Below are 27167 nucleotides of genomic sequence, written 5' to 3'. Positions count from 1 at the left end.
ATGTAGACTTCAATTTGTACACTCCAATTATGGGAGAAAATGTCTACCCTTCTCTTTTTTTTTCTTTCAATGTATTCCTCTTCCCCTCCCTTTACATTTTTCTTTTAAGATAATCTAAACATAACAGAACAACTCCTGGGCCCTCTGTTCAATTCGACTTCTTCTATGACTCCTGATGCTGATAGAATGCTCAAGGGATTTATGTATCATCTCCCCATATTAAGATATAAATATTTAGCTTTATTTAGTCCCTTATCATTCCTCACTCATATTTTCCTTTTCATGCTTCTCTTTCTCCTATGTTTATATTTCAAATTTCTCGGAAGTTGTGGTTTTTTTCATCAGAAATAATTAAGGGCTTACACTTCATTAAAATTCAATTTTCACCTGTAGCATTTTACTCAGTTTTGCTGTGTAGATTATTATCTATTCTGCCATAAGTCTTTATTTTTCATCTTTTGGTGAATCATATCCCAAGCCCTTTTCTCCTTTGTTGTGGTAGCTGCAACATCTTGTGTGATTCTGATCTTAAGAGTTCACATTGTGAATACTCAGTGCTTGGTTTCTTTTTCTTTCTGGATGCTCACATTGTTTTTACTTTGATATGGAAACTCTGGATTTTGACTATATTTTTAGGGTTTCTCATTTTGGGATTACTTTCAAGAGGAGGATTTTTCATTTTGGAGTTTCTTTCAAGAGGTTTCTTTCTACCAACTAGTAGATTCTTTGTAGTTTTACTTTGCTCCTTGGATCTAAGATATCTTGGTTGTTATTATTATGATTTCTTGATATATTATGGTGAGGCCATTTTTTCAGTCATAGCTTTCAAGTGGTCCAGTTATTATTCAATTTTTTTCTCTTCAATATTTTCCAGATCAATAGTTTTTTTAATATAATAAATATTCTTCTATTTTTTCTAGTATTTTGATTTTGTTTCCAATGTTTTATTTTTATGTCTCAGATAGTTACTATATTTTGTCAGTGCTAATTTTCATGGTGCTATTTTCCTAGGTAAGATTTTATGTCTTTTTTTCTAAGCTGTTTATTCTCTTTCCATATTCTTAAAATAATTCTCGAGTCTTTTTCATTTTTCTTCCCTTTGGCACATTAATTTGTTTTTTAAAAAATATTTTAGCTCATGGGGCAGCTAGGTGGTGCAGTGGATAGAGCATTGGCCCTGAAGTCAGGAGGACCTGAGTTTAAATCTGGCCTCAGACGCATAACACTTACTAGGTGTGTGACCCTGGGCAAGTCACTTAATCCCATTGCCTAGCCAAAAAAAAAAAAAAGAAAGAAAAAATATTTTAGGTTTAAAATAATTTGTTCTTATCTCTTCCAGGAATTCCAATTGAATTTGTGCTCAAGCTGTGTTTTTCTGTAAAGCTTTGCTGGCAAATATTTTGGAGTCATTTTTCCTTCTTGGGTAGTGTCTCAAAATTTACTGTCACTACAAGAGCACTTTTTGGGAGATTATGATTATTATTTTTTTTTTTTTGCTCATTGCTTAAAACTGTTCTCTGACTTTGGAATTTCTATTAAGGCTAGGATTTGTGCATTTCTAGGGGTTACATCTGAGTTTTTCTCTTCTGAGTCCTTTTGGTATTTTCTTTAGGTATTGAGTATTGCATTATTTCAGAATGTTAGGAACATCTCAGGTGAGGGATTTGGATGTTTTCAGGGTTTTTAAAGTGATAAGGATAAGATTCATTCCCCAATATAAAATTGACTAAAGTATATGAAAAGGCTCTTGCAAAAGAAATTTAAGTTTACAACTGGCATATAAAAAATGTTCTCAATCACTAATACTTAGAGAAATGTACATCAAATCAACTCTGAGTTTTTACTTCTTACTCATCAGATAGGCAAAAAAGGAAAATTTAAATTGACAGAGGTTCTGTGGGGAAAAGAAGCATACTAATACACTGTTGGTATTGCTGCAAATTGATCAAGATATTCTGGAAAGTCATTAATCTGGACATACATGCATGACCTTTGACTCAGTGATTCTACTGCTGGGCATTCTACTCTAGCATAATAGGGTCATGGAAACATTTGTAAAAGTACACAGATGAGAACAGAAGGAACATCGGTAGGAAAGAGACAAGCAAGGCAGTTTTGAAAGCAAATTGTTTTATACCTGGAGGGATAAGCAAGTTATACAAAGTTCGGTTTCGTGGCTACATGTACAATCCTCTTTTTCTCTTGTTGTATGTGTATGGAAATGCTTGCATTGATTGGCATTTCTTAGAGTCAGAATTTTTATTTTAATAAAACGTCTTGGAGGTGCAAAAACAAAAAATAAACATAATAAAGTTCACAAACATAAAAAATCCAAATCCAGTCTCTTTTGCACATGATAAACATCCACATACTTAATATTTCCCATGCCCCCCATAATTCTCTGTTCATATCTCCCTTTTTTCCCATTAACCTTCATATGGTGTAGACCCTATTACCTTACCATTCTAGATGAACGTCTCTAGATGTGTTTCATTTTCTCTATAGCTTCCTAAAATGTAATTACTTAAAGTTAGATCAGTATTGCTGATGTGGTCTACCAACACCATAAAATGTTGCAATATTCACCTCCTTCATTTTACACATTAAACCTTTTTATGTAGTCTAAGATAGCATTAGCTTTTTTCCTCTCAAATAGCACAATGTATATAAGCAATTTGCAAAACTTTAAGTACTATACGAAGGTCATATTTATCTTTGTTGTAGTTTGCAATATCACTTATGTTGAAGGAGATGATATTTTGAACGTGCATAGAAATTTACATTTATCTGTTCATTTTCATCTTATTGAGTCTTGCCCAACTTTCTACTCTGTTGAGATCCTGTGTGATCCTAAATCTACCATTCCCCCAAAATGGCAGCTAACCTTCCTTGATTATATTATATTATATTAGATTACGTTAGATTAGATTAGATTTTTTTAAAACTGGGAATTTGATAAAGATGTCAATATGTGTTTGTCCAAGTAAGTGAAAAGTCAATCAAAATCCACAATAATTTATTAGGGCACTACTATCAGTAAGCCCAGTGCAGGATCTGGGTATACCAAGACAAAAATCATGCAGTATCTGTCCATGAGGAAACAAATTTTATTGGGTGAAAATTAATATACACATATAAGTGAGCATAAAATACATAGACAGTAAATAAAAGTTGGCTTTGCATTGTGGGGGACATACAGCAGGTATGGGCTTAGGAGAGACCACCTTCCAAGCTGACAATGAGCCAACATTGAATCTTTCTTGAATCTAAGTCTTCAAAAATTCTGAATCTGCCACACTGGCTTCTTCACTGTCTTTCTCTGAGTGTTGTCCTCAAGAACAGCAGGAGGAAACCTGTCAAAGGGGCTACTTAAACCTTGACAAATGGTTTCTACAACATTTCCCTTCTTACCATTGAACTAGAACCTTAAGGGTATGTGTCCTCTGAGATAAGAAGCAGAGGATAGGATCAGGTGGAATTTGGGGAAATAGATAAATTGGGAGCTATGAGTAAATTTTTACAAAGAATAACAATAATATTCAGGATAATAAGAATACCATTTATAATTTATAAGTCACTATCCTGACAATGGTCAGGAGAATTAGAACATGCAAATATACTTATTTGCATGTTACAAATGAGGAAATCAAGGTTCATCCAGGAAAAGTAACTTGCTTAAAGTTTCACAGTGACCTCCAATTCCATCCCAGATCTTCTAATACTGAATTCAATATTTTTTACTGCCTTATTTTGTGGAGAACTTTTCAATAACCCATGTCCCTTTCATGTTCAGTATCACATTTGATCTTCACCAAAACCTTTTGATTGTTTTCAGTTCTGAAATCATTACACCCATTTCAAAGAAAAATGAATTTAGACTTGGAGATGTTCAATGACTTGGCCAATGTCACCTAGCTGAGAGATGGTAGAAGCAGGACTAGAAACCAACTGTTGGTAATGGCCTTGCCCTAGTCCCTTCCTACCTCACTTTGATAACAACAAGCTAAGAATGACAAAGTACCAATGAGAAGATGTTTTCCCAATGTTCAGAGCAGAATTTAATGGTTTGTTTTGTTCATGAGTTGGCAGCAGAGCCATCAAGTATCTCCAAGGGAGCACCATCTCCCAAGAGCAGCAGGGCTTCCAGGTCAGCATAATGTCCCTGTCTTCTGTGACTTCAGCTACTGACATTGAAACATGCCACTTTAGGGCTCAGTGCTGGGGAATGAGCTGATGGATCAAATTCCTTGATTCATTCACTCACTCCTAGTTTCTTTTGTGCTTCCTGAGGCTGAACTGAATGGGGAGGAACAGCGGGCATCACTAACTCTACTGCCATCCATGCCACAGCAATGGCCAGGAGTGACCTCTCTGTCACTAAGAACCTTTGAACTCTTTGCTCCAGTGATGGGTGAAGACCAATCCAATTCTGTGTTTCCCAGGCTTAGGACTTTAAGGCCAAACTTTGAATATACAGTTCATGGCTAACATTCGTTTTTGGAGTCTTGGCCACCTTTCTCCATCATCAAGATATCCAATCTGAAGACTGTAGTACACTGTAGACACCATAATGGTATAGTGGAAGCATTGCTGGATGTGGAGGCAGGAAGACTTGCCTATACAAACCTTCAGAATCTCAGACAGTGACTCACTTTCCCTATGGGTAAGTCACTTCCCTTTGATTTCCTTATCCATAAACTGTGAGTAATTACACCTGTGGTACTTATTTCATAAGGCTGTTTTAGGGCTCAAATTAGATCTGGTATGCAAGTTTTGTTCAAACATCCAAAGGCTCTATAAACACCTCCTATTATCCGCTACTTGCAGCTTTTCAAGTTGATCATCCTTCAGTAACTGAAAGAGCCATTTGAGGGATGGGTGATTGTGTAGTCCAAATTAACACTAATTTGATAATGTTAATTAATTATTTTATTTATTAATATTAATTAATTAATATTAACAATGTTAGGTGTATACTGTGTACAAGGTACTGAGTAAAACCTTTAGGGAGTGGTTTGATAAGAAAATTTAGGTGAGAAAGAGTCCTTGTGCTAAATGGTAATCGTTCACATTTATGTAACATTTGGAAAGAGCTTCAATTTTCTCATTTAAATCTCCCAACAACTGTTTGAAATAAATACCATCATTATTATGTCCTTCCCCCTTTTCCAGATAAGTAACCAGAAGCTGAATGACTTAAGTGATTTGTCCTGACATATACAATTAATAAGTGTGTGAGGTTTGATTTAAATCCATATCCTCTTGACTCAAAGGTTAAAGCTTGTTCTACTACAGCACATTACCACACTAGTACTTTGTAGTATAGTCGCACCTTTATCCCCTTTTCTCTGTTTTTGTGTTTCTTGGAGCATCTACTCATCCATTATCATGTAAAAGCCCACTGTCTTGTACTGATCATGGCAAGTCTCATGTCTATAGCATTTAATTCTTGACCCTTTCCTTACAACCATTGTGTGAGCTCTAGACCCTAAGAGATATTATTCCCATTTTCCAAATGAGCAGACAGAGGTGCAAAAGGATTGAATAACTTCCATGCAATCACAGAAGAATTTAGTGAATGCTCAAGCAATACTAGAACCCAAGTCTTCAGACTCCTAATGAATTATCTTTCCAAGAGAGTGCTGTTCACCAACACCTGGGCATTTCAGAGTAGAAAACAAATCACTCTGTCAGCCCCGGCAACCAAGAAGGGTTCTCTGTAGACATGGGAACTCAAGAGAACCCAACCTTGAATATGTCTGTGAAAAGGATTGTCATAGATTATGTCTATACATATTTGATTCAATAATATCAATGCCAAAAATGGCACAGGTGCCACATATGAGAAAAACGATAGTATAAATTGTGATTCTAGGTTGGTTTTTTGTTTTCTACTTAATATAATTCCTGTTATGTGAAAGGAAAATCTTTCATTGTTGTTAATTGTAAAAGTTGATTTTTTCTACTCCTCTAAAAGTTTATAAGATAAAGTTTATTTATTAACTTTAATCCTTACCTACAAGTTTCATATTAACCATATCAGAAAAAAAGTCCTTTAACAAAGGACTTTAACTAATGGATATGTTTAAAATTAATGCAGCTTAAGGGTCATAGAATCATTGATGCGGAGATGGAAAGGATCTCAGTCATCATCTAGTCTAATGTATTTCCTTTATCAATGAGGAAACTGAGGTCTGTGATATCCTAGGGATAAAAGACATTAAGGGATTTGTGAAAGATAAAACAGATAATAGTAGTAGTGTTAATTAAAATAATAGTAGGTAACTCTTTTATCTAGTTTTAAGGTTTTCAAAGCACTTTACAGAATTATCTCCTTCTATTCTCAGAACAGCACTGTGGTGTTGGTACCATTATTTTATCCGATTTTGACTTATGAGTGAATTGAGGCTCTGAGGTGTGGTGACTTCTCCATGATCATAGTGTTCTAGGAGACACATTTTTACATAAAATGAAAAATAAACCTTTTCTATCTGTACACACCTCTGATATACATATCTGTGTGTGTGTGTGTGTGTGTGTGTGTGTGTGTGTGTGTGTCTATGTCTGTGTGTGTCTGGGTTGAACAAGGGATCAACTAGCCCTTCCCTCAAGACTTTAAGTGAGAAGAAATCCAGTACATGTTAAGACAGCCCCTTCCACTTCTGAATAGCAACATTTTTGGAATCTTTTCCTCAATTCAAACTTAAGTTTCTTTCTTCTTACCTTCTAACTTTCCTCTTGGCTTTTCCCTTTTGGCACAGATAAAACAAACCAAAACCTTCCTGCCTATGTCAGTCCTGCAGATACTTGAAGACAACTTTAATCCCAACTCCTACTCTGACACCCATCTTTTATCTTTTCTTCTCCAAACTGCCTCAGGTCTTTCCACCAATCCCCAATATGGGAAGACTTCAAAGTCCTTCTCCATACTGGCTGAACTCCTCTGGAGAATCTCTAGCTTGTCAATGTCCCTCCTAAAGAGTGGTCCCCACAACTGAACATATAGCTCCAAATGTAGACTAGAGAGGACCACCTCTGTATGCCTGGATACTATGTCTCTTTATGCAGTGAAAGGTCAAATTGGTTTTCTTGTTAGCCTTGTATGTCACAAGGTTGCTGTGGGGATCAAATGATCCAATCTATTTAAAGTACTTTGAAAACTATAGGGAGACAGCTCTGGTAAAAATGGTTATTGCACTGGAACAGGAATCAGGAAGTCCTGATTTCAAATCCAGTCACAGATACTTAAGATATGAACCCGGGTAAGTCATTCAACCCCAATTACCTCTCTTTTCTCAACTTTAAAATTGTGGTAATAACAGTACATACTTCACAGGGTTGTGTGAGATCAAATAAGATAGTATTTATGAAGTGTAGCACAGTGATAGCATATAACAGCTGCTATATAAATGCTTTTTCTCTACTTTCCATTAATATATGCTAGTTCTCAGTTGGTACTTTGGTATCAACTCTTCGTTGTTCAGTTCTTCTCAACACAAAGATATTCTCTTTGTCAGAGAAACTAGAAGCAAAATACAAATTGAGAAGCTCTGCCTTTGCTGGGCATTCATTGTACTTGCCTAATTAGCCATCAGAATCAGTCCAATTCCTTATGTGAATATCCTTGGTTTCCACAAATAGTCAATTTTGCATTAAAAATACACACCTTTTACAGTCTTTAGCTTTCTGGGCTTCCCTTAGTTCAAACTGCATGCTGACACTCCTTCAACTCTATTACTATAAGATATGATCTGCTTTTGCATTTATCCGTGGTTATCTCTCCTTTTTTTTCTTTTTCCCAAGCTTATTTTTCATATCTGAGTCTGCCACATTGTCATTTTTTCTTCTTGCATCTTCAAAATTTTATTCTTGAGATCTTTCTTTCCTTTCAAGTTTAAATTCCCTACAAAATTATCATTTATCCTTCCTCTAAATTGCCTGGAATTGACTCTTCCCATGTCTAATATGCATGTGTGACAACTGCTAGTTTTCCTTCCTTCATCTATCTCAAACTTTAGGATGATATAATTACTTTCCCCCTACTCTTGTAACATTTCCATGTATTTTGATTCTATCTAATAGTTCCTCATAATTCATGAGAATCAAATGCAAGATAGAATTTTCTCATATTTGTTCCTTCGTTTCACACTTTTGATGCATTGAAATATCATTTTCATAAAGAAATCAATAGCTTTTCTTTGAGGAAAGAGACAGAGGTAGACATATAGCTAGCTGGATATGCAGGTAGAAAGAGACACACAGGGAGAAGCAAGCAGACAAAAAAAGGGGGGACAAAAGAGCCAGGAAGAGACAGAGACAAATATGCAGAGATGTAGAGATACAGAGAAAGAGACAGAGAGAAGAGACAGAGAAAGGCATTGAGAGACAAAGTCAGAATAAGAAAGAACATTCTGGCAAATGCCCAGATAATTGAAGACTCTCATCGTTAATATACTAATAACAACATAAATGCTTTTCACTATGTTTTCCCACTTTGTTTTCTGGATTTCTTTATATAAGTATTTTTTTCTCAGTTTAAAAATATTATAATACCCTGTTATACCTTATCCTATTTCATTCAAATGAGGGAACATCTTTCTAAAACCATGTTCAAGTTATGAATCCCATCCCTCAAGTCTAAATGGTACCTTGGCAGCCTGATTTGTTCTCTTGGATTAGAGATTCTAATTCATCTCTCATGTGAGGCATAATTTGTTAGGGATCCCAATGTACTAGTAGACCTATATATCTTTTACTTTGTATTCTTCCAGCTTAACCAGCTTTTCTCCTTTTCCACTCTTTAGTACCTTTTGGCCAGCTTTGATAGAAGTCACTCCTGGTCACATGTGAGTTGAAGTAATTGACCTCTGAGGAACCATGCTGACTTGAGACTCCCTGCTTCTGTTTAATATAGATACATATGTAAGTATGTATGTTTGTATGTATGTATGTATATCTGTATATCTGTATTATATAAACATATATATATTTATTTAAAGATACAAGTTATTATAATTAGCATTTGGCAGCCTACTTATGACTTCTACAAAAATTTCTAGTAACTCCTGGTGAGAGAGATGAAACAAAGTACTTTAAGACTAAGTGAACAATGCACTGCTGTGGCAGGTCCTCCCAACCTATAAAGGATTAAAGTGGTGCCTGGGAATAGCCTACATAGTTGTCTGATGCCTAAAGGCCAATATAGCTTAGTTCAGGAATTGAAAGTTACCAATGGACAATCAGTGAGTCAATAAACATTTATTAAGTGCCAACTATTGTCCATAACTATGTTAAGCAGAGAGAATATAAAGAAAGGTAAAATACAGTCCTTGTAGTCAAGGAGTCCATAATCTCTATGCAAACAACATGCAAGTATCAGTTTACAAACAAGCCATATCTAGGATCAATGAGAGATAATCAAAAGATAGAAGGCAATGAAATTGAATCAATGGATCAAGAAAGGCTCCCTGTGGTTGAGATTTTAGTTGAAACTTGAAACAGACTATCCCCAAAATTGATTATTTCTGTGGGACCCAAAAAAACATGTAGTGAATGAAAAAACAAATATCCCTGTTTGTAGTTGCCTTCTGTTTTCACAGTGGCAGTGATGGAGAATTGAAAAAGGGAAAAGCTGTGGGAAGGAAATAAGTATAAAAGTCATACATTTGTAGTTAAATGTTCTACCAGTGGTCTTTTGGATAGATGATTCTCACAACTATGCAACTTGTATCCAGTGCCACCTGTTTCTACTCAGGAACTAGTGACTTCAGTCTATTGCATAAACCTTAAAACTGCAATGATTACAGGAGTAAGCAGGATTCCAATGAACTCTTGGCCAACTTTCTTTGATTCTCTCCTCCCTTCTTGCAGTTTTTTAACTTTCATTTTATTTGGTCCTTCCCTCTTCTTCTTTATTCTTCTTTTCTCCCTTCTTTATCAGAGCGAAGCATGTTGATAAGCAAATATCTACTTCTCCAAATCTGGACAACAGAAATCCCCCCTCTTATGCTGATTTTTGCCAGAGAATAAGGTATTCCTCTTTCCTGAAGTGGAAAATGTCACTTTGGGGATGGTTAAATTTGTAATAGATTAAACAAAGTGAGAAGTAATACATGATTGACTCTCTCTTTTTATGAGAAAATGGATAAGTGAATTTGGGGATCTAGAGTGACAGCTATGATAACTACCTAGATGTTCTTTTCCCCTTAATTGCTTATTTCTAGCCCTCACAGAAGATAAGTCTCTGACCATGTTTTGTGTCTTGGAGTCATTCATCATGCAGAGGGGATTTTTCTGATAGTTACTCTTCAGTTGCAGGTGAATGGCATCACTCTCAAATGACATCCATGGAGAACAGATCTGAAGTGAATGAGTTCATCCTTACAGGATTAACAGATGCCCCAGAGCTTCAGGTTCCTCTCTTTATAATATTCACCCTCATCTACCTGATTACTTTGGTAGGGAATCTGGGAATAGTAACTGTGATCTCCAGTGAATCCTGCCTCCACACTCCCATGTACTTTTTCCTCAGTAACCTCTCTCTGGTGGATTTTGGCTACTCCTCAGCTATTACTCCAAAGGTGATGGCTGGGCTCCTCACAGGGAACAAGATTATATCCTATAATGGATGTGCTACACAGTTTTTCTTCTTTGGAGCTTTTGTTACTACTGAAAGTTTCCTCTTAGCCTCCATGGCTTATGATCGCCATGCTGCTATTTGTAAACCCTTATATTATACCACTACCATGACATCAACTGTATGCACAAATCTGGCCAGTGGTGCTTACATCTGTGGTTTTCTGGTGTCCTCCATAGTCATAGGAAACATGTTTAGCCTTTCATTTTGTAAGTCCAACATAGTCCATCACTTTTTCTGTGATGTTCCCCCTCTCCTAGCTCTCTCTTGCTCTGATACTCATATCATTGAGTTAGTGTTCTTTATCTTAGGGTCATTCACTGCCTTTTTCCCATTTCTTGTCATCTTTGCCTCTTACTTGTTAATCTTCATCACCATCCTGAAGATCAATTCTACTGAAGGCCGCCAGAAAGCCTTCTCCACCTGTGCTTCCCATCTCACAGCAGTGTCCATATTTTACGGGACAATATTTTTCATGTACTTCCAACCCAGCTCAAGCCATTCCATGGACACAGACAAAGTGGTGTCAGTGTTCTACACCATGGTCATCCCCATGTTGAATCCTCTGGTCTATAGTCTGAGGAACAAAGAGGTCAAGAATGCTTTTAGGAAATCTGTGAGGGGATGACAACTTCAATTAAATCATCTTTTTTCTTAGGGGGAAAATCCAATCTGTACCTTCCCAACTCTGGGATCCAGGTCCCAAATCACGCTATTTTTCTTTTCTTTTATAAAAGTTTATTTATTTTCAGTTTTCAACATTCACTTCTACAAGATTTTAAGTCCCAAATTTTCTCTCCATCTCTTTCTTCCCCCACCCCAAGATGGCATGCATTCTGTACACTGCTTCCCCTAATCTGCCCTCCCTTCTATCTCTCCCTCCCTTCTCTTATCGCCTTCCCCTCCTATTTTCATGTAGGGCAGGATAGATTTCTATACCCCATTTCCTGTATTTCTTATTTCCCAGTTGCATGTTAAAACAGTTTTTAAAATGTGTTTTTTAAAACTTGGCTTCCAAATTTTCTCCCTTACTCCCTCCCCACTCACTTTCCTTGAAAAGGCAAGCAACTCAATACAGTAGCAAAGGATATTGACCTTGTGTTTGACAAATGTAGAGACTTAAGTTCTGGGGATAAGAATTATCATTTGGTAAAAAAAAAATTGTTGGAAAGCTGGAAAGCAGTCTGGCAGAAATTGCGCATAGACCAGAATCTTAAACCATTTACTAAGATAAGGTCAAAATGGATACATGACCTAGATATAAAGGGATATATCACAAGAAAATTAGAAAGACATGGCACATATTACCTATCAGACTTATGGATAGGAGAAAAATTTATGAATAAAGAAGTGATAGCCTTGTGAGGTGTTAAATGGATGATTTTGATTGTTTTAAAAAATTTTGTGCAAATAAAATCAATGTAGTCAAAATTAGAAGGAAAGCAAAAAATTGGGAAAAATTTTCATAGAAAGTCTTTCAGATAAAGGTCTCATTTCTTAAATATATAGGGAACTTTGTCAAATTTATAATTATACAAGTCATTTTGTAATTGATATATGGTCAAAAGTTATGAACAAGTAGTTTTCCAATGAAGGAATCAAAACTATGTGTAGTCATATGAAAGAATGCTCTAAATCATTATTGATTAGAAATGTAAATTAAAACAGCTTTGAGATATTGTCTTACACCTATCAGATTGGCTAAAATGATAGATTCCCTTCAGTTGGGGAATGGCTAAGCAAGTTGTGGTATATGATTGTGATGGAATACTACTATGCTATAAGAAATGATGAACTGGTTGATTTAGAAAAGATGCAGAAAGACCTACATGTAAAAGTGAAAAGTGAAATGTACAGTACAAAGAGAACATTGTACATAATAACAGAAATATTGTCTTAAGAACAACATTGAGTGACTAATTCATGTTCAGTACCATAAATGCTTAAACCAACTACAAAGGACCTATGAAGGAAGATGCTAACTATCACAAGAGAAAGAACTAATAGGTAGATGTATAGTATGGTTTTACACACACACACACACACACACACACACACAAACACACGTATATATAAGTATGTGTGTATGTGTATTTAATTGTAGCTTTCTCTAAGGTGGGGTGGGGAGGGAAAGGAAAAAAGTATACAGTATAGAACAAAAGAAAATGTTGAAGGAAACACTGAAAAGCAGGTTAGCTTTGAAAACAATGTGTTGTATTTATTACCTAGAGGTTTTTTTTTTAAGTTAACAATCTAAAATGAAAATTCATGGTTTTATATTGAATATTCTTTCTATGTTCTGCTGTTTAGTTGAAATGTGCTTTTTTTAAAAAAGTCTTATATGTTATTATTAAAATCTCAATATCTATACAAACTCAATAAGCTTGTGTATTTATTATAAATGGAACACCATATGTCCTGATAACATCTGCCTTTTACTACCACATAGGCCCATGGTTGTTTGAAGCTGTTCAGCATTGAAATCCTGCTCCCAAATTTGCTTTCTTATTTTTTTTATTATTTTTCTGCCCAGGACATTTCTTATCTAGGAGAAGGATTCAACTAATTTTTCTGATCAATTACACCACCTTTGGGACACACCTTTTCTTTTCTTCTCAGAAGATTGTGTCAATCCAAAGCTTCTATACATAGATAATTAACTTGTAAGATTACCTATTAATTATGAATGAAATCTTAACCATTAAACCTTGTTTTGAACCCGTGACTAGTGCCCCAGTCGTATTTATTATTGGTCAGGTATACCAAAGGAATATTTCCTTCTAATATATGGCAAGAAAATGTCAAAATGAATATGCTAAATACTTTGATTTGCTTGAGTTCCTCAATTATCCAGGTAACCAAGGGCAGTGGTATGGGACTAACTTGACCAATCAGGATACAGACTGGCTTGACAATCCAACCCTTGGTCATTTGCAGTGACCAAGTCTAAGCCCAGTTGGAAGAACAGAATTTGTGACCCTGAAACTAGCTTAGCTCAAAACAACCTCAGCCCCCTGAGCTATCAGCTAGCCATGGACTCTAGGAGACCTCCTCCTCATCTTGTTTGTACTCAAGCCTTGGACTCTCTGAGTCATAGTGCTTATCTTGTTTACTATTCAATGTACCAAGAAGTTAGTGACCCTGTTCTCCCCCCTCCTGCCTGGAAATTATCACCCATAATAGACCCTGTTCCCTGCTGGGATCTGCCCATTTTCTGCCTTTCTTTGTTAGAAAACTATAAAAGCACTCCTTGCTTTCCCAAGCTGAGTTATTCTAGTATTAGGCTGTCTGGTCTACATGCATATCTGTACCTGTTTAATAAAGATCACTCTTGACTTTTATCAGCATGATCTTCCTCTGGTTTTCTTACCATGTGCAAAGAGAGACTTGGTCCTAAGGAGTTGGCCTATTCACCCTCCAGTTTTCTTCTCTTGTGGAAAGAGGATCCAGGTCCCATTGGGTTTGTGCCTCAGTTTACAAAAAAATAATATATGAACATATTCCCAATTCCCTTTGGGGTATAATCCACTCAGCACTACCTCAGTTTCAGTTAAGAGTTGGCTCAAAATTTAGCTCAGTTCCTACATATCATTCATTCTTCAAGTTCACAGCTTGATAGAGGATGACTGCAAAATTAATTTTTATCTCTCATATGTTGAGATATACTCTTAAAGGTTACCCTTAGAAGTTGTTCATTGGACCTCACAATATCAGTGTTGAAATGGCTACAAAATCTGGCATAAACTTTGTCTACCATTCCTATAGTTCACTCTTCTAACCTTCAAAACTTCCAAAGTCAAACATTTCACTTCCTAGGAACAGAAAAGAGAAAAAAAATCCAACTCAGAGTTCCATCCAAGGTATCTTTCTTGGGGTTCCATGGCCTCAGAAGCAGGGTTAAAGCCCTCAAGCCTTTCTACTTAGGTCATTGCCTCTTATCAGACAATGAGGGCTAAGGGGTCACAGTACTAGAGTGCAATTGAAATAAGAGGTGCCAGAAGGCCCAATTGTAGCTTGTTAGGTCTTTTTGAATAGCTCTGTAGCTAATTAAAATGCCTTCCATTTTCCATGAAGGAAATTATTTACTTTTCATCCTTTACTCTCAAAGTGATGACTAGGCCCCACACAGAGAACAAGGTCTTCTTCTATAAAGGGAAGCATTGCCCATATATTTTAATTTGTGGCCTTTGTGAGTGTGGGCTGTTTCCTCCTGGCCAGAGAAGATGGGATGGAATGGGATCCCATGTGCATGTAGAGGGATGTGCTTTGCCAGGGAGAAGCCCATTCATTCATGTAAGTCGGAATGGAATGAAGAGTTGGTGAAAGAAGGCATCAGGGTGTTATGAGATGAGTAGGGTAGAAAAGGTAGCTTTCAGTGAATGGCTTCAATTTTTTCAATAAAATATGAGGCAATATTCTCATCTGAGTAGAGGAGGGGACAGAGAGTCTTTAGAGACTTGAGTAAGACTGAAAAGGTTTAGAAGACCGGCTATGGTGAGAGAGATAGTGAATTAATTAGGGAGGCATTGTAGAAATGGAATAATGAGTTTACTAATCACCTTGATTTGCTTGAGTTCCCTTATTATCCAAAAGAGACTGAAATAACTTGGGAATCCAAATCAGTCAGTCAAGAGGCAGAATGAGTGTTGCTTCAGTGATCCTTTGTGGTGTCTACTGGTGGAACCTAGAGTGCCTCTGCTCTGCCAGCAACCACAAGGCCTCCCAAAACTGGTTCATACTGGTACCAAATAGAGCTTGCACAACTATCGTGGTTCTGAGCACTTTATTCCTTCTATTCTCTTGCCTCCCTTGGTTATAAAAATCAAATAAACCATTGACTCAACTCCCTCTCTTTAAAGCACCAGATTAGGTTCTGCTGTTTGCCGAGTGGTTGCCTGTGCTGTACTCACCAATAAAAGCTTCTGGGTTTTGCATTTGAACTGTGCATCCTTTCCCTCTGTTCAGTCAAGTTTTGTACCTCAGTCAAGCAAATTACCAATTAATCACTGTAAGAGGATGGTCATTCAGTTAAGGTTATATAACCTACATTTGTAGTGCACCCAGTGAGCTCAGTTTTGTGATATTTTTCCCCAACCGCCAGTAGTAGCACACATATGAGAACAAAAATACATACCGCCTGGTCTTAATCTTGTCTCCACCTGAATCATCATCATGCCACTCTCCCTTCCTCAGCCTAAGCTAATAATTATAATTAATAATATAATAATAAATTATCAGGTACCTCATCGTCATGGAGATTGCTTCAGTTTTGATACTAACAACTCTTTGGTACCCTGCATTCCTTCTGCCCCTTTGATTGAAGGGCTTCAGTGAAGAGTAAAAAAAAAAAAAAAAAAAACTTTTCCTATAGACTCCCTTTAGAAAGTGCTGAAAATCTCAGCCTTCTCCCCATTTGCCACCAAACACTCTGTTTGATTGTGGCATGGTTATCATCACCATCATCATCACCATCATGTCACTGACTCCATAATTATCATTGTTTTCTCTCCAGATACCTTTGCGTGCATTGTTTTTCCTTATTAGATTGTAAGTTCCTTGAGTTCAGGAACTATTTTTGTTTTTCTTTTTTGTATCCTTAGCACTTAGCACAGCACCTTGGATACAGTTGGCATTTAGTAAATATTTACCAAATCAAATCAAAAACAATGAATGGTGGGAATTATCCAAATGAAGACTAGGCAGGGCAAAATCTTAGATATGATAAGTGGTCAAAGGACTCCAGAGAGGGGGGTAATTTAGAGTTGAACGAATTCACCAAGGAGTAATTACAGGGGAAAAGATGAGATTGTCAGTGATGAGGAAGTGATTCCTTAGGAGATGATAAAAGTATCAAAGAAGTGTTTCCTGTGGTGTGAATAAAGAACATAGCTTGAAATTGTAAGACAAAGAAGTGGAATGACATTGTAATTATATAAGGTGATTTCAGTGGCAATGAACATAGAAGTGAAGCATTTGTAGGTGGTGACACATTCAAGGGTAAGTCTATTTTTCTGAGACAATGAGATGGAGTGCAAGAATTGGTCAGGGCAGATGAATAAGTTGAGAAGTGTGAGATTTAAAGTAGTTGAGGGAGCATCAATTTGTTGAAGTCCCCTAGTATGAAGGGAGGAATGGGGAGAAAAACAGAGCAGAGTTTTGTACTCTTAGCTTGATACAGGTTCAGGGAGTGTGGAGGAAAATCCAAAGACCATCCTCCACCCAGAGAATCTCAGCATCTCCTTCTGCTTTTCCAATGCCATTAGGTTAAAAAGAGCTCAAACCCCAAAGTTTGTCCTGGTTAGCTAATACCTTTTGAATTCACCTCAGTTAAGTGCCACTCTTTATATACCAAGACTTATACCACCAAACAAATATGTATTATTTTTGCACATTAACATCCTTCGTTGATTTTAGCTACTCTTCAGCCATTACTGCAGTAATGATGGCTGGGTTCTTCATACCCATCTACTACAATTGATTCATTGCACAGTTATTTTTTTTCTTGTGAACTGTATTCAATTCACAAAATTTTCTCTGGCCTGTGATATAAATGTAGCTTTATATAAGACTCTCTACTATATCACACACAAATTAGCATAATTGCTAATTTGGCTATTGGACACTATATGTGTGGCTTTCTGAATTCCTCCATTCACAGAGACAATTTCTTCACTTTTGACTTCTATAGTTTCAATGTGGTCCATCAGTTTTTCTGTGACTTTCCTGAACTTGGAGCTCTCTTCTACCCTGAGTCATTGAACTGTATTTAAATATTTCATGATTTGCTCTCTTCTCTCCCACCCCATTTTGCGATCTTACTAGACTTCTTATTCATCTTCAAAATCATTACGAGAATCTGTCCTGCTCAGGTGTACCAGTAGTACTTCTTATTTGTGTCTCCCTCCTCAGAGCAATGTTCATATTCTGTGGGACAGGAATCCTCCTGTATTTATGACCCTGATTTAGTCATTCCATGGCTACAGAGGAAGTGGTGTCAGTGTCCCACATCATGGTCATCCCAATGTTGAACTCTCTCATCTATAGCATGAGGAATGAAGATGTCCACATTGTTCCTTTAAAATTTGTGGGGGGACAAATTCATCATTAGGCTTATCCTTTTAATTAAGGAGCACACCTAAGATATTGTTTTCTCTACATTTATATTTTCCTAGTACAAACATTCTCCAAGGCCCACAGCCTGTTTAACCTTCATAGAATATTGGAGTGAATCCTCCCTTTCATTCCTGACCTTAGAAGCATCATTGAAACTTCCCAATCATGACTCCAGCCATCAGTGCCTGAGAGTTTCTGAAGTTCAAAAACTTTCAATTCATCTTTTTGAGGAACCTTTAGGTCAGCTCTCATAGTAGAAAAGGGAAGGATGTTGAGTTCTGGAAACTGCTCATGTGACTATCTCACTTGCTTATTATATGATTTGATGCATATAAACTAATCTTTCCATTGAGTGACTTGTGGACAATAACGCTTTAATGCTACAGGAAACATTGTTAATATTCTCCCCAATCTTTTTTATTTTGGTTTGGCAATGTCTTCTCACCACACTATGATTAGAGTAATAGCTGACAACTAATTCTATCTCCATTATCTCCACTATACTGCAAAAAGAATTCTTGTTCAAGTGTGGACCAGACTCAATGTACTTTGAGGTCCCTTCTATGTCTGAGAGTATCTGATTCTGAAATTCAAATTTGAAATTCATTCTACTGTTGTCTGTGCATGTTTAAAATGATTCACTGGTTCTCTCTTGTTTTTTTTTTATTTTTTTCCTGCATCATTGTCATTACCTATTAATCCCCCAAGTCTCTATATATCTCATCCCTCCCCCATCAGACATTTTTCTCCAAAGAGGCAAGAAGCACTCTGCCTGAGACCTGAGTGACTAGTCTCATCCCCTTACTATTTTCCTATTGTCCATGTCACGGTTCCTTCAAGTCTAGGCCTAGTGAGTTCATGGTCCTGCTCCTTGTGTCTCACGAAAGCAGCCATTTTCTCTGTGGAGAAATCCTGACAATAACATCTGAATACACCCATGACTTCCCTTAGTAATTGTGATTGTGTCCCCACAGACTTGGGTATGTCATTATGTGTTCTTCAGAGGTGCAGAATAAGTAGCTCTGGGTGTCCTCAGGGGAGCCTTTGTCCCTTAAGAGCACCAACATGCCCGTTCTTGTAAAACTCTACTGCAAGTTTGTGACTGGAAGCCACAGAAAGCCTTTTATGTCTTAATTCGGACCCATGTCCATTGGACAAGCCTGAGGTTTGGTTGTTTTCATCCTTCATTTATTAATAAGATCAGAAACATTACTTTAGTTCATGTAGTGACCTTCCTGTCAGCAAGATCCAAGGAGCAACAGTGGCTGAGGATAATAGACCATGATGTGGAAAACTCTGAGCTTTTAGCACCAGATGCCAGGCACAGATTCTCCAAATCCTCTTCTCCTGGATTAAGCTTCTAATTGAAGACTTATGTTTAGGTGAAGGTACTCTGTTAGTCTTCTCTCTTAAAGTCTCGTCACCATCCTAAAGGACACATGTAGGTCTCAGCTATTAGAATACTGGGGGTAGGTTCTACTTAGCTCTACAATATGAGTGCTACATGAAAGAAAAATTGTATCCTTGTCTTCAATGTGTTGGGAGGTAAGACTTCAGAATCCTAGATTTGGAACAGCCATTTTCATAATGTTTCAAGTTTTTTATATTCAAATAGATGATAGTAGTGGCTATGGTTTATTGAGACCTTCAAGGTTCACAAAGCATTGTACGTTTTAAAATCTCATTTGATCCTTACAACAGTCCTGTGAGATAGGTGCTATTATTACCTCCATTTTAAAGATGAGGAAACTGAGACTGAGAAATGTTAAGTGACTTGTCCAGGGTCATACAGGTGACAAGTGTCTGTCTTAGACAGAGTTTGACCTCATGTCATCCTGATTTCATATCCTTCTTCTATCCTCTTTTCCACTTATTGGTCTACTATATTTTAAGATTGAATAAGTAAAGACCACATGGATCTTCCAGTTTTATAGCTGAGAAACTGAGACTCTGAGATGGTAAGAGTTGTGCCTCAGGTGATAAGTGGTCAAGGGCAGAACTGGAACAGTCTTGCCATGTCCCCAGTTGTCATTACTTTTTATACTCACCATTTGTTCACCCCATGTATTTCAGAAATTGTTATTAAAACCTGGGAACTATGAATTTAACTCTTGTTATTCTTTCATATACTTATTATTTGTTCACCCAAATATTTCAAAGCACTTCGTAAAGAACCATGAACTCTGAATTTTTAAAAATATCTTCCAGCTATTCCAAGGGATGACATTTTAATTTTAACAGTAAAATTCCTCCTTTCAGATTTTTTTCATGATTTAAAGTGTTGTAATTGCCTAGATCACACTATACATTTTGAATTTTTTTAAAAAAAAGGTCATATGGACTTGCTCCCTCAGCCTGCAGGTGATGTAACTCATGCCCAGGTTGGGGAGGTGATTGCTTAAAGTTTCAGAGTAAGTTAGTGGTGGTGGTAGTAGCAGGACTAGAACCCAGCTTTCTAAACTCAGAGCTCTCTAGTCTTCCTCACACCAGGCTTCTTTAAAGAGGGAAGAATTTGAGACCAGAGTACCATGGTTTAATCCTGGGTCAGCCACAGAGACTTTAAGCAAGTCACTTATAAATGAAGGGATAAGAATAGGTGACCTTTAAAGTCATTCTGAGTTTTAAATTAATGAATCTATTAAAACTTTATGTAGATATTGTTGGTCTTTATTATTTTTTATCAAGTCTTCCTATACAATAGTTTTTATGACTTCAATTTTATTCATGCAATTAATTCAATCCAACAAACATATATCTAGTCTGGACTCTTTACCAGGTATTGTTAATCTCTGAGTACACCTCCCCCCCACAAAACACAAATATTTCCCACCCTCAGAGATCTTATATTCTATTGGTAGAAAACAATGTTTACAGAGATCAACCAATAGAAAATACACATCAAGGAAATAGACACCATTTATTTGGGGGTGTGTGTGGCACAAACAACAAGAACAGGAGAGGTTCTAAATTGTATTGGAGTGGGCAGTTGAACTGCATGTTTCAGGGAGTCAGAGATTCTAAGAGGAAGTGTTAAAGTGATAGAGCTTCAGAGACGTGGAGATCAGGTTGGACAAAGGCACATTGATGGGAGATGGGAGATCAAGGATGGAGAAATGAATGTCGATCCATCTGCCTTACATGTGGGACACATGACAGGAGGAATAGTATGAAATCAATCTCAAAAGATAGGATGGAGAGAGTTTGTGAAAGGTTTTCAATATGAAACAGAAGCATTCATATTTTATTTCAGAAACAGTAGAGATTCACTGAACAACACTGAGCATCGAAGAGATAAAATATATCTGTGCTTTAGGAATATCACATTGTAATTGCGTGGAAAATGCATCTTTATAATGATGACTTTTTTTAAAGATGGCAGCATCTGGGCATCATTTTGGATAATAGGGAATGAGAAATTGTATAAGAGGAAAAAATAAACTGAAGTAATGATTAAGGGAGTAAGTTCTCGTAGGCTTCCCAATGTATTTAGTATGGTAAATGGAGTCAGAAAGACTTGAGTTGAAATTGGACCTCAGCTACTTACTAGGTGACCCTTGACAAATCTCTTATCTCTGTCTGCTTCTGGTTTCTCCTCTGTAAAATGGATATAGACTTATACCCCAGGTTTGTTGTAAGGATCAATTGAGGTAATGTTAATAAATCACTTTCCTAAACTAATAATGCTATATAAATCATATTTATGAATATCTTTAGAGGAGATAGGATGAGATAAGATGAAGAACACACATAGAGAGATTAACCTTAGCAGTGAGAAGATCCATCACAAAGCAGAATGGAATAATCAAGAGGGTTTTAGAGTGTGGAGTAGAGAAAAGAGAGAATCCAAGAGTGAAGACATTTCTTTCTATTGATACAAGAGGAAGAAAGTGGTGTAGGAAATTGGGATGGAGAATTAATCAGAGAAGAACAACTGTGTTCCTTTGGCCCAAGGTGTGTGTAATAACAAGATAACAAGAAATTTTTATAGAGAATCCATTCAGCAGCATTATGGGCCTTGGTGAGCCCCACATTTGTGGAACCATTAAAGGTACATGGTGAGCATAATCCTGGTTTGGAGTGTGTGGAGAAAAGAGAAGGGAGCAAGGAATTCTTGGTCAGCTGAGGGAGTATCACTAAAGCAATCAGTCATGGGGTGAATCCTGTGAAGGGGAAAGATGAGGCCAAAGAAAGGGAAAAAAAACTTGGAAAAATGGTAGGGCATAGGAACTGGTATTTATGGTAAAGAGTATATCTAGGCAGAGAATGCTGAAGCAGAATATGCAATGGTAAGATAGAAGAAGGTGTTCAAAGAGGAATTTCAGAGTTCTGGATTGGAGTTGGAGTGATGACCAATTCAATAGTATGGCCACAATATATGTGACTGATCCTGAGTAAAGACAGAGGTCATGGGAGTTGTGGAGATTGAACACCTATTTAATAATGATCTTAATGAATACAAGGGGACTTACATGTGCAAAAAATCATAACTGAAAGATCAATGTGATGTTAATTTATTAAACATAAAAATTCTAACTTTTAAGTGACAAAATTTTGTAGTTTCATCTCATACAAAATAGGATTTTATAACCCTCACAAAAGAATGCTGATACCTTGATTTATTCTGTCTTTTTTGTGTTTCTCTTGTTCCAGTTCAATCCTTCAAATCCCTACAAGCCACTTATGGAGAATTGTTCAGAGGCAAAGGAGTTCATCCTTGTGGGAATAACAGATGCCCCTGAACTTCAGGTGCCCCTCTTCACAATATTTACTATCATCTACCTCATCACCATGGTGGGGAACCTGGGATTGGTAGTCTTGATATTTTGGGACTCCCGCCTCCACACACCCATGTATTTTTTCCTCAGTAACCTCTCTCTGACAGATTTTGGCTACTCTTCAGCCATTACTCCCAAAGTGATGGCTGGATTCCTCCCAGGGGACAAAACCATCTCCTATAGTGGATGCGCTGCACAAATGTTTTTCTTTGTGTACTTTGCCACAGTTGAAAGTTATCTCCTGGCTGCTATGGCTTATGATCGCCAGGTTGCTGTGTGTAAGCCCCTCCATTACACCACCACAATGACATCGAGTGTGTGTGCTTGTCTGGCCATTAGTTCCCATATTTGCGGTTTTCTTTTTTCTTCCATTCACACAGCAAACACCTTCAGCCTCTCCCTTTGCAAGTCCAACATAGTACATCACTTTTTCTGTGACATTCCACCTCTCTTGGTTCTCTCCTACTCTATTTCATACATCAATGAAGTGGTTGTCTACTTTGCTGTAGGATTCAATGTATTTTTTGCCCTTTTTATCATCTTGAAATCTTATTTTTTAATTTTCATTGCCATTTTGAGGATGCACTCAGCTGAGGGCCGCCAGAAAGCCTTCTCTACCTGTGCTTCCCATCTCACAGCTGTGTCCATATTCTATGGGACAGTAATCTTCATGTACTTACAACCCAGTTCCAGACATTCCATGGACATAGACAAAATGGCATCAGTGTTCTACACCATGGTCATCCCCATGTTGAATCCTCTGGTCTATAGTTTAAGGAATAAGGAAGTCAGTAGTGCTTTGAAGAAAATCATGGAGAAGACAAAGTCTTCATTAGGTGCTTCCTAATCAAGGAAAAAAAAGTATTCAAGTACTTTTCTTCCACACTGTTATCTTTAATGTACATCCTCTCCTAGGCTGGCACACCCTTTATTATTTATGGATCATATGTGGTAAATATCCTCTTTCTATTCTCAATCTGGAAACACCTCCTCTTATTGCCCTCCAGTAGCTGATTCCACTGTATATATAACATAGTCACAGTTACAGACAGGACCTTTCATAGTGACTGAAACACAGTAAGAACTTAATAAATTTTTGTTCATTTATTGGCTTCTTTGGGTACAGGCCATCCCTTTGCCTATTATGTCATGAGATCTAACCCTTTTATATAATGGAAACAGAGGTCTTAATTCACCTATATTTGCCTCAATATAAAAACTCTTAGGGTTTGTGTTGTTTTTTTTTGTTTTGTTTTTCATGTTTCCTCTTCTAAGTTTTCCTTAATAAATATTCATAACATTTGAAATTATAATCAAAGAAGAAAAGAATTTGTGAGTTGGAAGAGATTTCTATAGTCTTATATTCTAACTCATACTCAAAGGGAATCTTCACTCTTAACATTCCCAATAAGGAATCCAGCCTCCGTTTGAAGACCTATAAGGAAGGGAAAGCCACTGGCCATTGAGGACATCCATTTCACTTTTGTCCAGCACTAATGGCTTAGCATTTTTTCCCCTAATATCAATCAAGTCTAAGTTTTCCTCTTAATAAATTCTACCCATTGTATTCTACCCTCTCTATTCATCAGATACATAATTTCTTACAGCACAGTGACATTCCATTCATTCAAGCACTGTCATTCTTTTAGCCATTTCCTAGCTGATGTGCATCTGCTTTGTTCCCAATTCTTTGCTATCTTTTAAAGTGCTGCAGTAAATGTTTTGGTGTGTATAGGATCTTTCTTCTTATCAGTGGCTTCCTTTGGGGTATAAGGCTAGTAAGGGAGTCTGATTCAAAGGGCATGAGAATTTTAGTCAATTTATTTGCATAATTCCAAATCAGCTTCCAAAATTATTGTACCATTTTACACTTCAACCACCAATGGATTAATGTGCTTATTAATCCATAGGCCCTCCAACATTGACTATTGATATTTTTTGGTTATCTTTGCCAATTTTTATGGTATGAGGTGAAGCCTCTAGGTTGTTTTGATTTACATTTATCTTATTTTGTGGAGTGGCTATTATATATCTATATACAAGTATACACACAGATGCATGCACACACGCACGCACACACATATATATGTATATGCTACACACAGAGAAATATATAATTTTGGACACCAATCACTTATCAAAGCAATGTGATACAAATATTTTTTCCCATGCAACTTTTGCCTTCTTATTTTGCATTTATTTTGTCAGTGAAGAAGCTTTTTCGCTTTATCAAAGTTATCTACTTTATCTTTTGTAATTGTTTCCTATCTCTTGTTTGCTTGAGAATACATATTCTACTCATAACTGTGGGAAGTATTTGATCTGCTTCTCTTCTATTTATTTTTGTGTTAACTTTAATATTAATGTCACTTATCCACTTAAAGATAACTAGGTGATGCAGTGGATAGAGTGGCAGGCCTAGAATCAGTAAGATTCATCTTCCTGACACTTAACAGCTGTGACAAGTTGGGCAAGTGACTTAATCCTGTTTGTTGAAATCCTGGGCAAATCACCTAACCCTGTTTGGCTCAGTTTCCTCATCTACTAAATGAACTGGAGAAAGAAATGGAAAACCGCTTCATTATCCTTTCCAAAAATATCCTAAGTGGGGTCACAAAGAGTCAGACATGACTGAATATGACTAAATGACAATACACTTAGTGGAACATGGTTTACTGTGCTTATCTAATTCTAACTTCTGCCAGACTGTTTTTTAGTTTTGCCAGCAGTTTTTATCAAATAAGGAATTTTTTCTCTAGGTAATTCATTATTATGATTTTATCAATCAGTTAACCAATAAACATTTATTATGTGCATATTATATGGCAGTCACTGTGTTAAGCACTAGAGATATAAAAAGCAGCGAGAGACAGACCCTGCTCTTAAGCAGCTTACAAAATGCTAGGGAAAACAAACAATATATACAAACAAGCTATAAATAGGATATCTAGTAAATACTTAGGAGGGGGAAGACATTAGAATTAAAGGGGATTGAAACTGTACCTGTGGACGATGGGATTTCACTTCGAATTTTTTTTTCACCTAAGATCTAAATGTAGCTTTCTATAAGATTTTCCATTTCACACCCACAATGATATTTAGAATAACTACTAGTTTGGCTATTGGTTCTAATATTTGTGGCTTTCTGAATTCTCCCATTCACAGAGACAACTTCTTCAGTTTTGACTTCTATGGTTCCAATGTGGTCCATCACTTTTTCTGTGACTTGCCTTCACTTACAGCTTTCTCTGCTATGAAACATAACTCAGAGAATTAGTTTTGTATATTGCATGATTCGATATCTTTCCTCCACCCTTTTGTCATCTTACTGGTTTTCTTATTCATCTTCAAAACCATCTTGAGAATCCGTGCTGCTGAAAGCCACCAGTAAGATTTGTTCATCCGTGCTTTCTGCCTCACAGTAGTTTTCATATTCTGTAGGATGGAAATCCTCCTGTATTTATGACTTTATTCTAGTCAATCCATGGACAAGGAGAAAGTAATATCAGTGTTCTATATTACAGTCATCCCAATGTTAAGCCCTCTCATATATAGCCTGAGGAATAAAGATGTCAATATTATTTCATTAAAATTTCTGTGGGGCAAAGTCTTCATTAGGCTTATCCTTTTAATTACAGAGTATATCTAAGAAATTATTTTCTCTACATCTGTATTTTCCTAGCACACAAAGTCTCCAAGGTCCATATCCTATTTAGCCTCCATAGAATATAGGAACTCAATTTTCTCTTTTCTTTCTGACCTTGGAAGCACCTTCACCCTGTAGCTTTCTAATGATGCATCTGCAGTTCCAACTCTGATCTACAGTTTTTAGGAATTCAGGGAATTTGAACATTTTCTCATAATTCCAACCCTCATAGCAAGATAGTTTCCAGATTTTCAAAACTTTTAATACATCTTTTTGAGGAATCTTCAGGTCAGCTCTTACAATAGAATGGGCAGGATGTAGAGCCCTGGAAATTTCCCATCTACCTATTAAACTCGATCATTATATGACTTTGTGCAAGGAATCTAATCTTTCTGTTAAGGTACTTGGGGATAATAATTAATGCTGCAGGAAACATTATTAACATTCTCTCCAATTTTTTTTTGTTTTTGTTTGATAACCTTTATTTCTTTGTAATGGGGTACCTCCTGTATGACATCTCCCTCTACTGGGAAAGATCTGGAATACTCTTGTATCTTATGCTCATGATCACACAACCAGTTAGTCACAGCATGTCAACCTAGGTTTTCCCTTCAATACCATTCTTTGAGCATTATACCAGGCTGTTTGTATGTTATAAGTAATTGTTATAATTACTACTAATAATAAATAATAAAATAATAATAAATAGTAAAAGTAAATGCTATATATTATATGTAATAAGGACTTTGGATTTTTCTGTGGGTCTTCTTTTCTTTTGTTTTCAGTAATGAGATTCAAATCCTCCACTTATGTATTGAGATATCTCAAGCTCCCCAGTTTATTATTCAGTCAGTCAATCGGAAGGAGTGGCGATAGCCTCTTTTCACCATACTAAGATTTGAACAATACTCTATACCTGATTCTATCTTCATCATCTCCTCAATATTGCAAAATGATTTATTGGACAAACATGGACAAAATTAAATGATCTCTGTCA

The 27167-nt window shown here is 36.6% G+C and overlaps 2 protein-coding genes across 2 annotated transcripts; both read left to right on the top strand.

The window, feature by feature from the left end:
* Nucleotides 1-10337: 10337 nt before the first annotated feature.
* LOC114042629 (olfactory receptor 5B12-like) lies at nucleotides 10338-11264 on the top strand. The gene has a single exon (XM_027861317.1). The coding sequence runs from the start codon at nucleotides 10338-10340 to the stop codon at nucleotides 11262-11264; it is 927 nt and encodes a 308-aa protein (XP_027717118.1).
* An 11165-nt stretch (nucleotides 11265-22429) lies between these two features.
* LOC114042658 (olfactory receptor 5B12-like) lies at nucleotides 22430-23371 on the top strand. The gene has a single exon (XM_027861346.1). It carries the CDS (start codon nucleotides 22430-22432, stop codon nucleotides 23369-23371), a length of 942 nt encoding a protein of 313 aa, XP_027717147.1.
* The last annotated feature ends 3796 nt before the right edge of the window (nucleotides 23372-27167 follow it).

The sequence above is a fragment of the Vombatus ursinus genome, unplaced genomic scaffold (genome assembly GCF_900497805.2).
Source record: "Vombatus ursinus unplaced genomic scaffold, bare-nosed wombat genome assembly UNPS02014662.1, whole genome shotgun sequence".
In the NCBI taxonomy this organism is placed as follows: Eukaryota; Metazoa; Chordata; class Mammalia; order Diprotodontia; family Vombatidae; genus Vombatus; species Vombatus ursinus.
This window is presented reverse-complemented; position numbering and strand designations above follow the sequence as displayed.

What these genes read in the sequence shown, in the direction of transcription:
- LOC114042629 (XM_027861317.1), top strand. Translation starts at nt 10,338, where the DNA reads ATGACATCCATGGAGAACAGATCTGAAGTGAATGAGTTCATCCTTACA.
- LOC114042658 (XM_027861346.1), top strand. Translation starts at nt 22,430, where the DNA reads ATGGAGAATTGTTCAGAGGCAAAGGAGTTCATCCTTGTGGGAATAACA.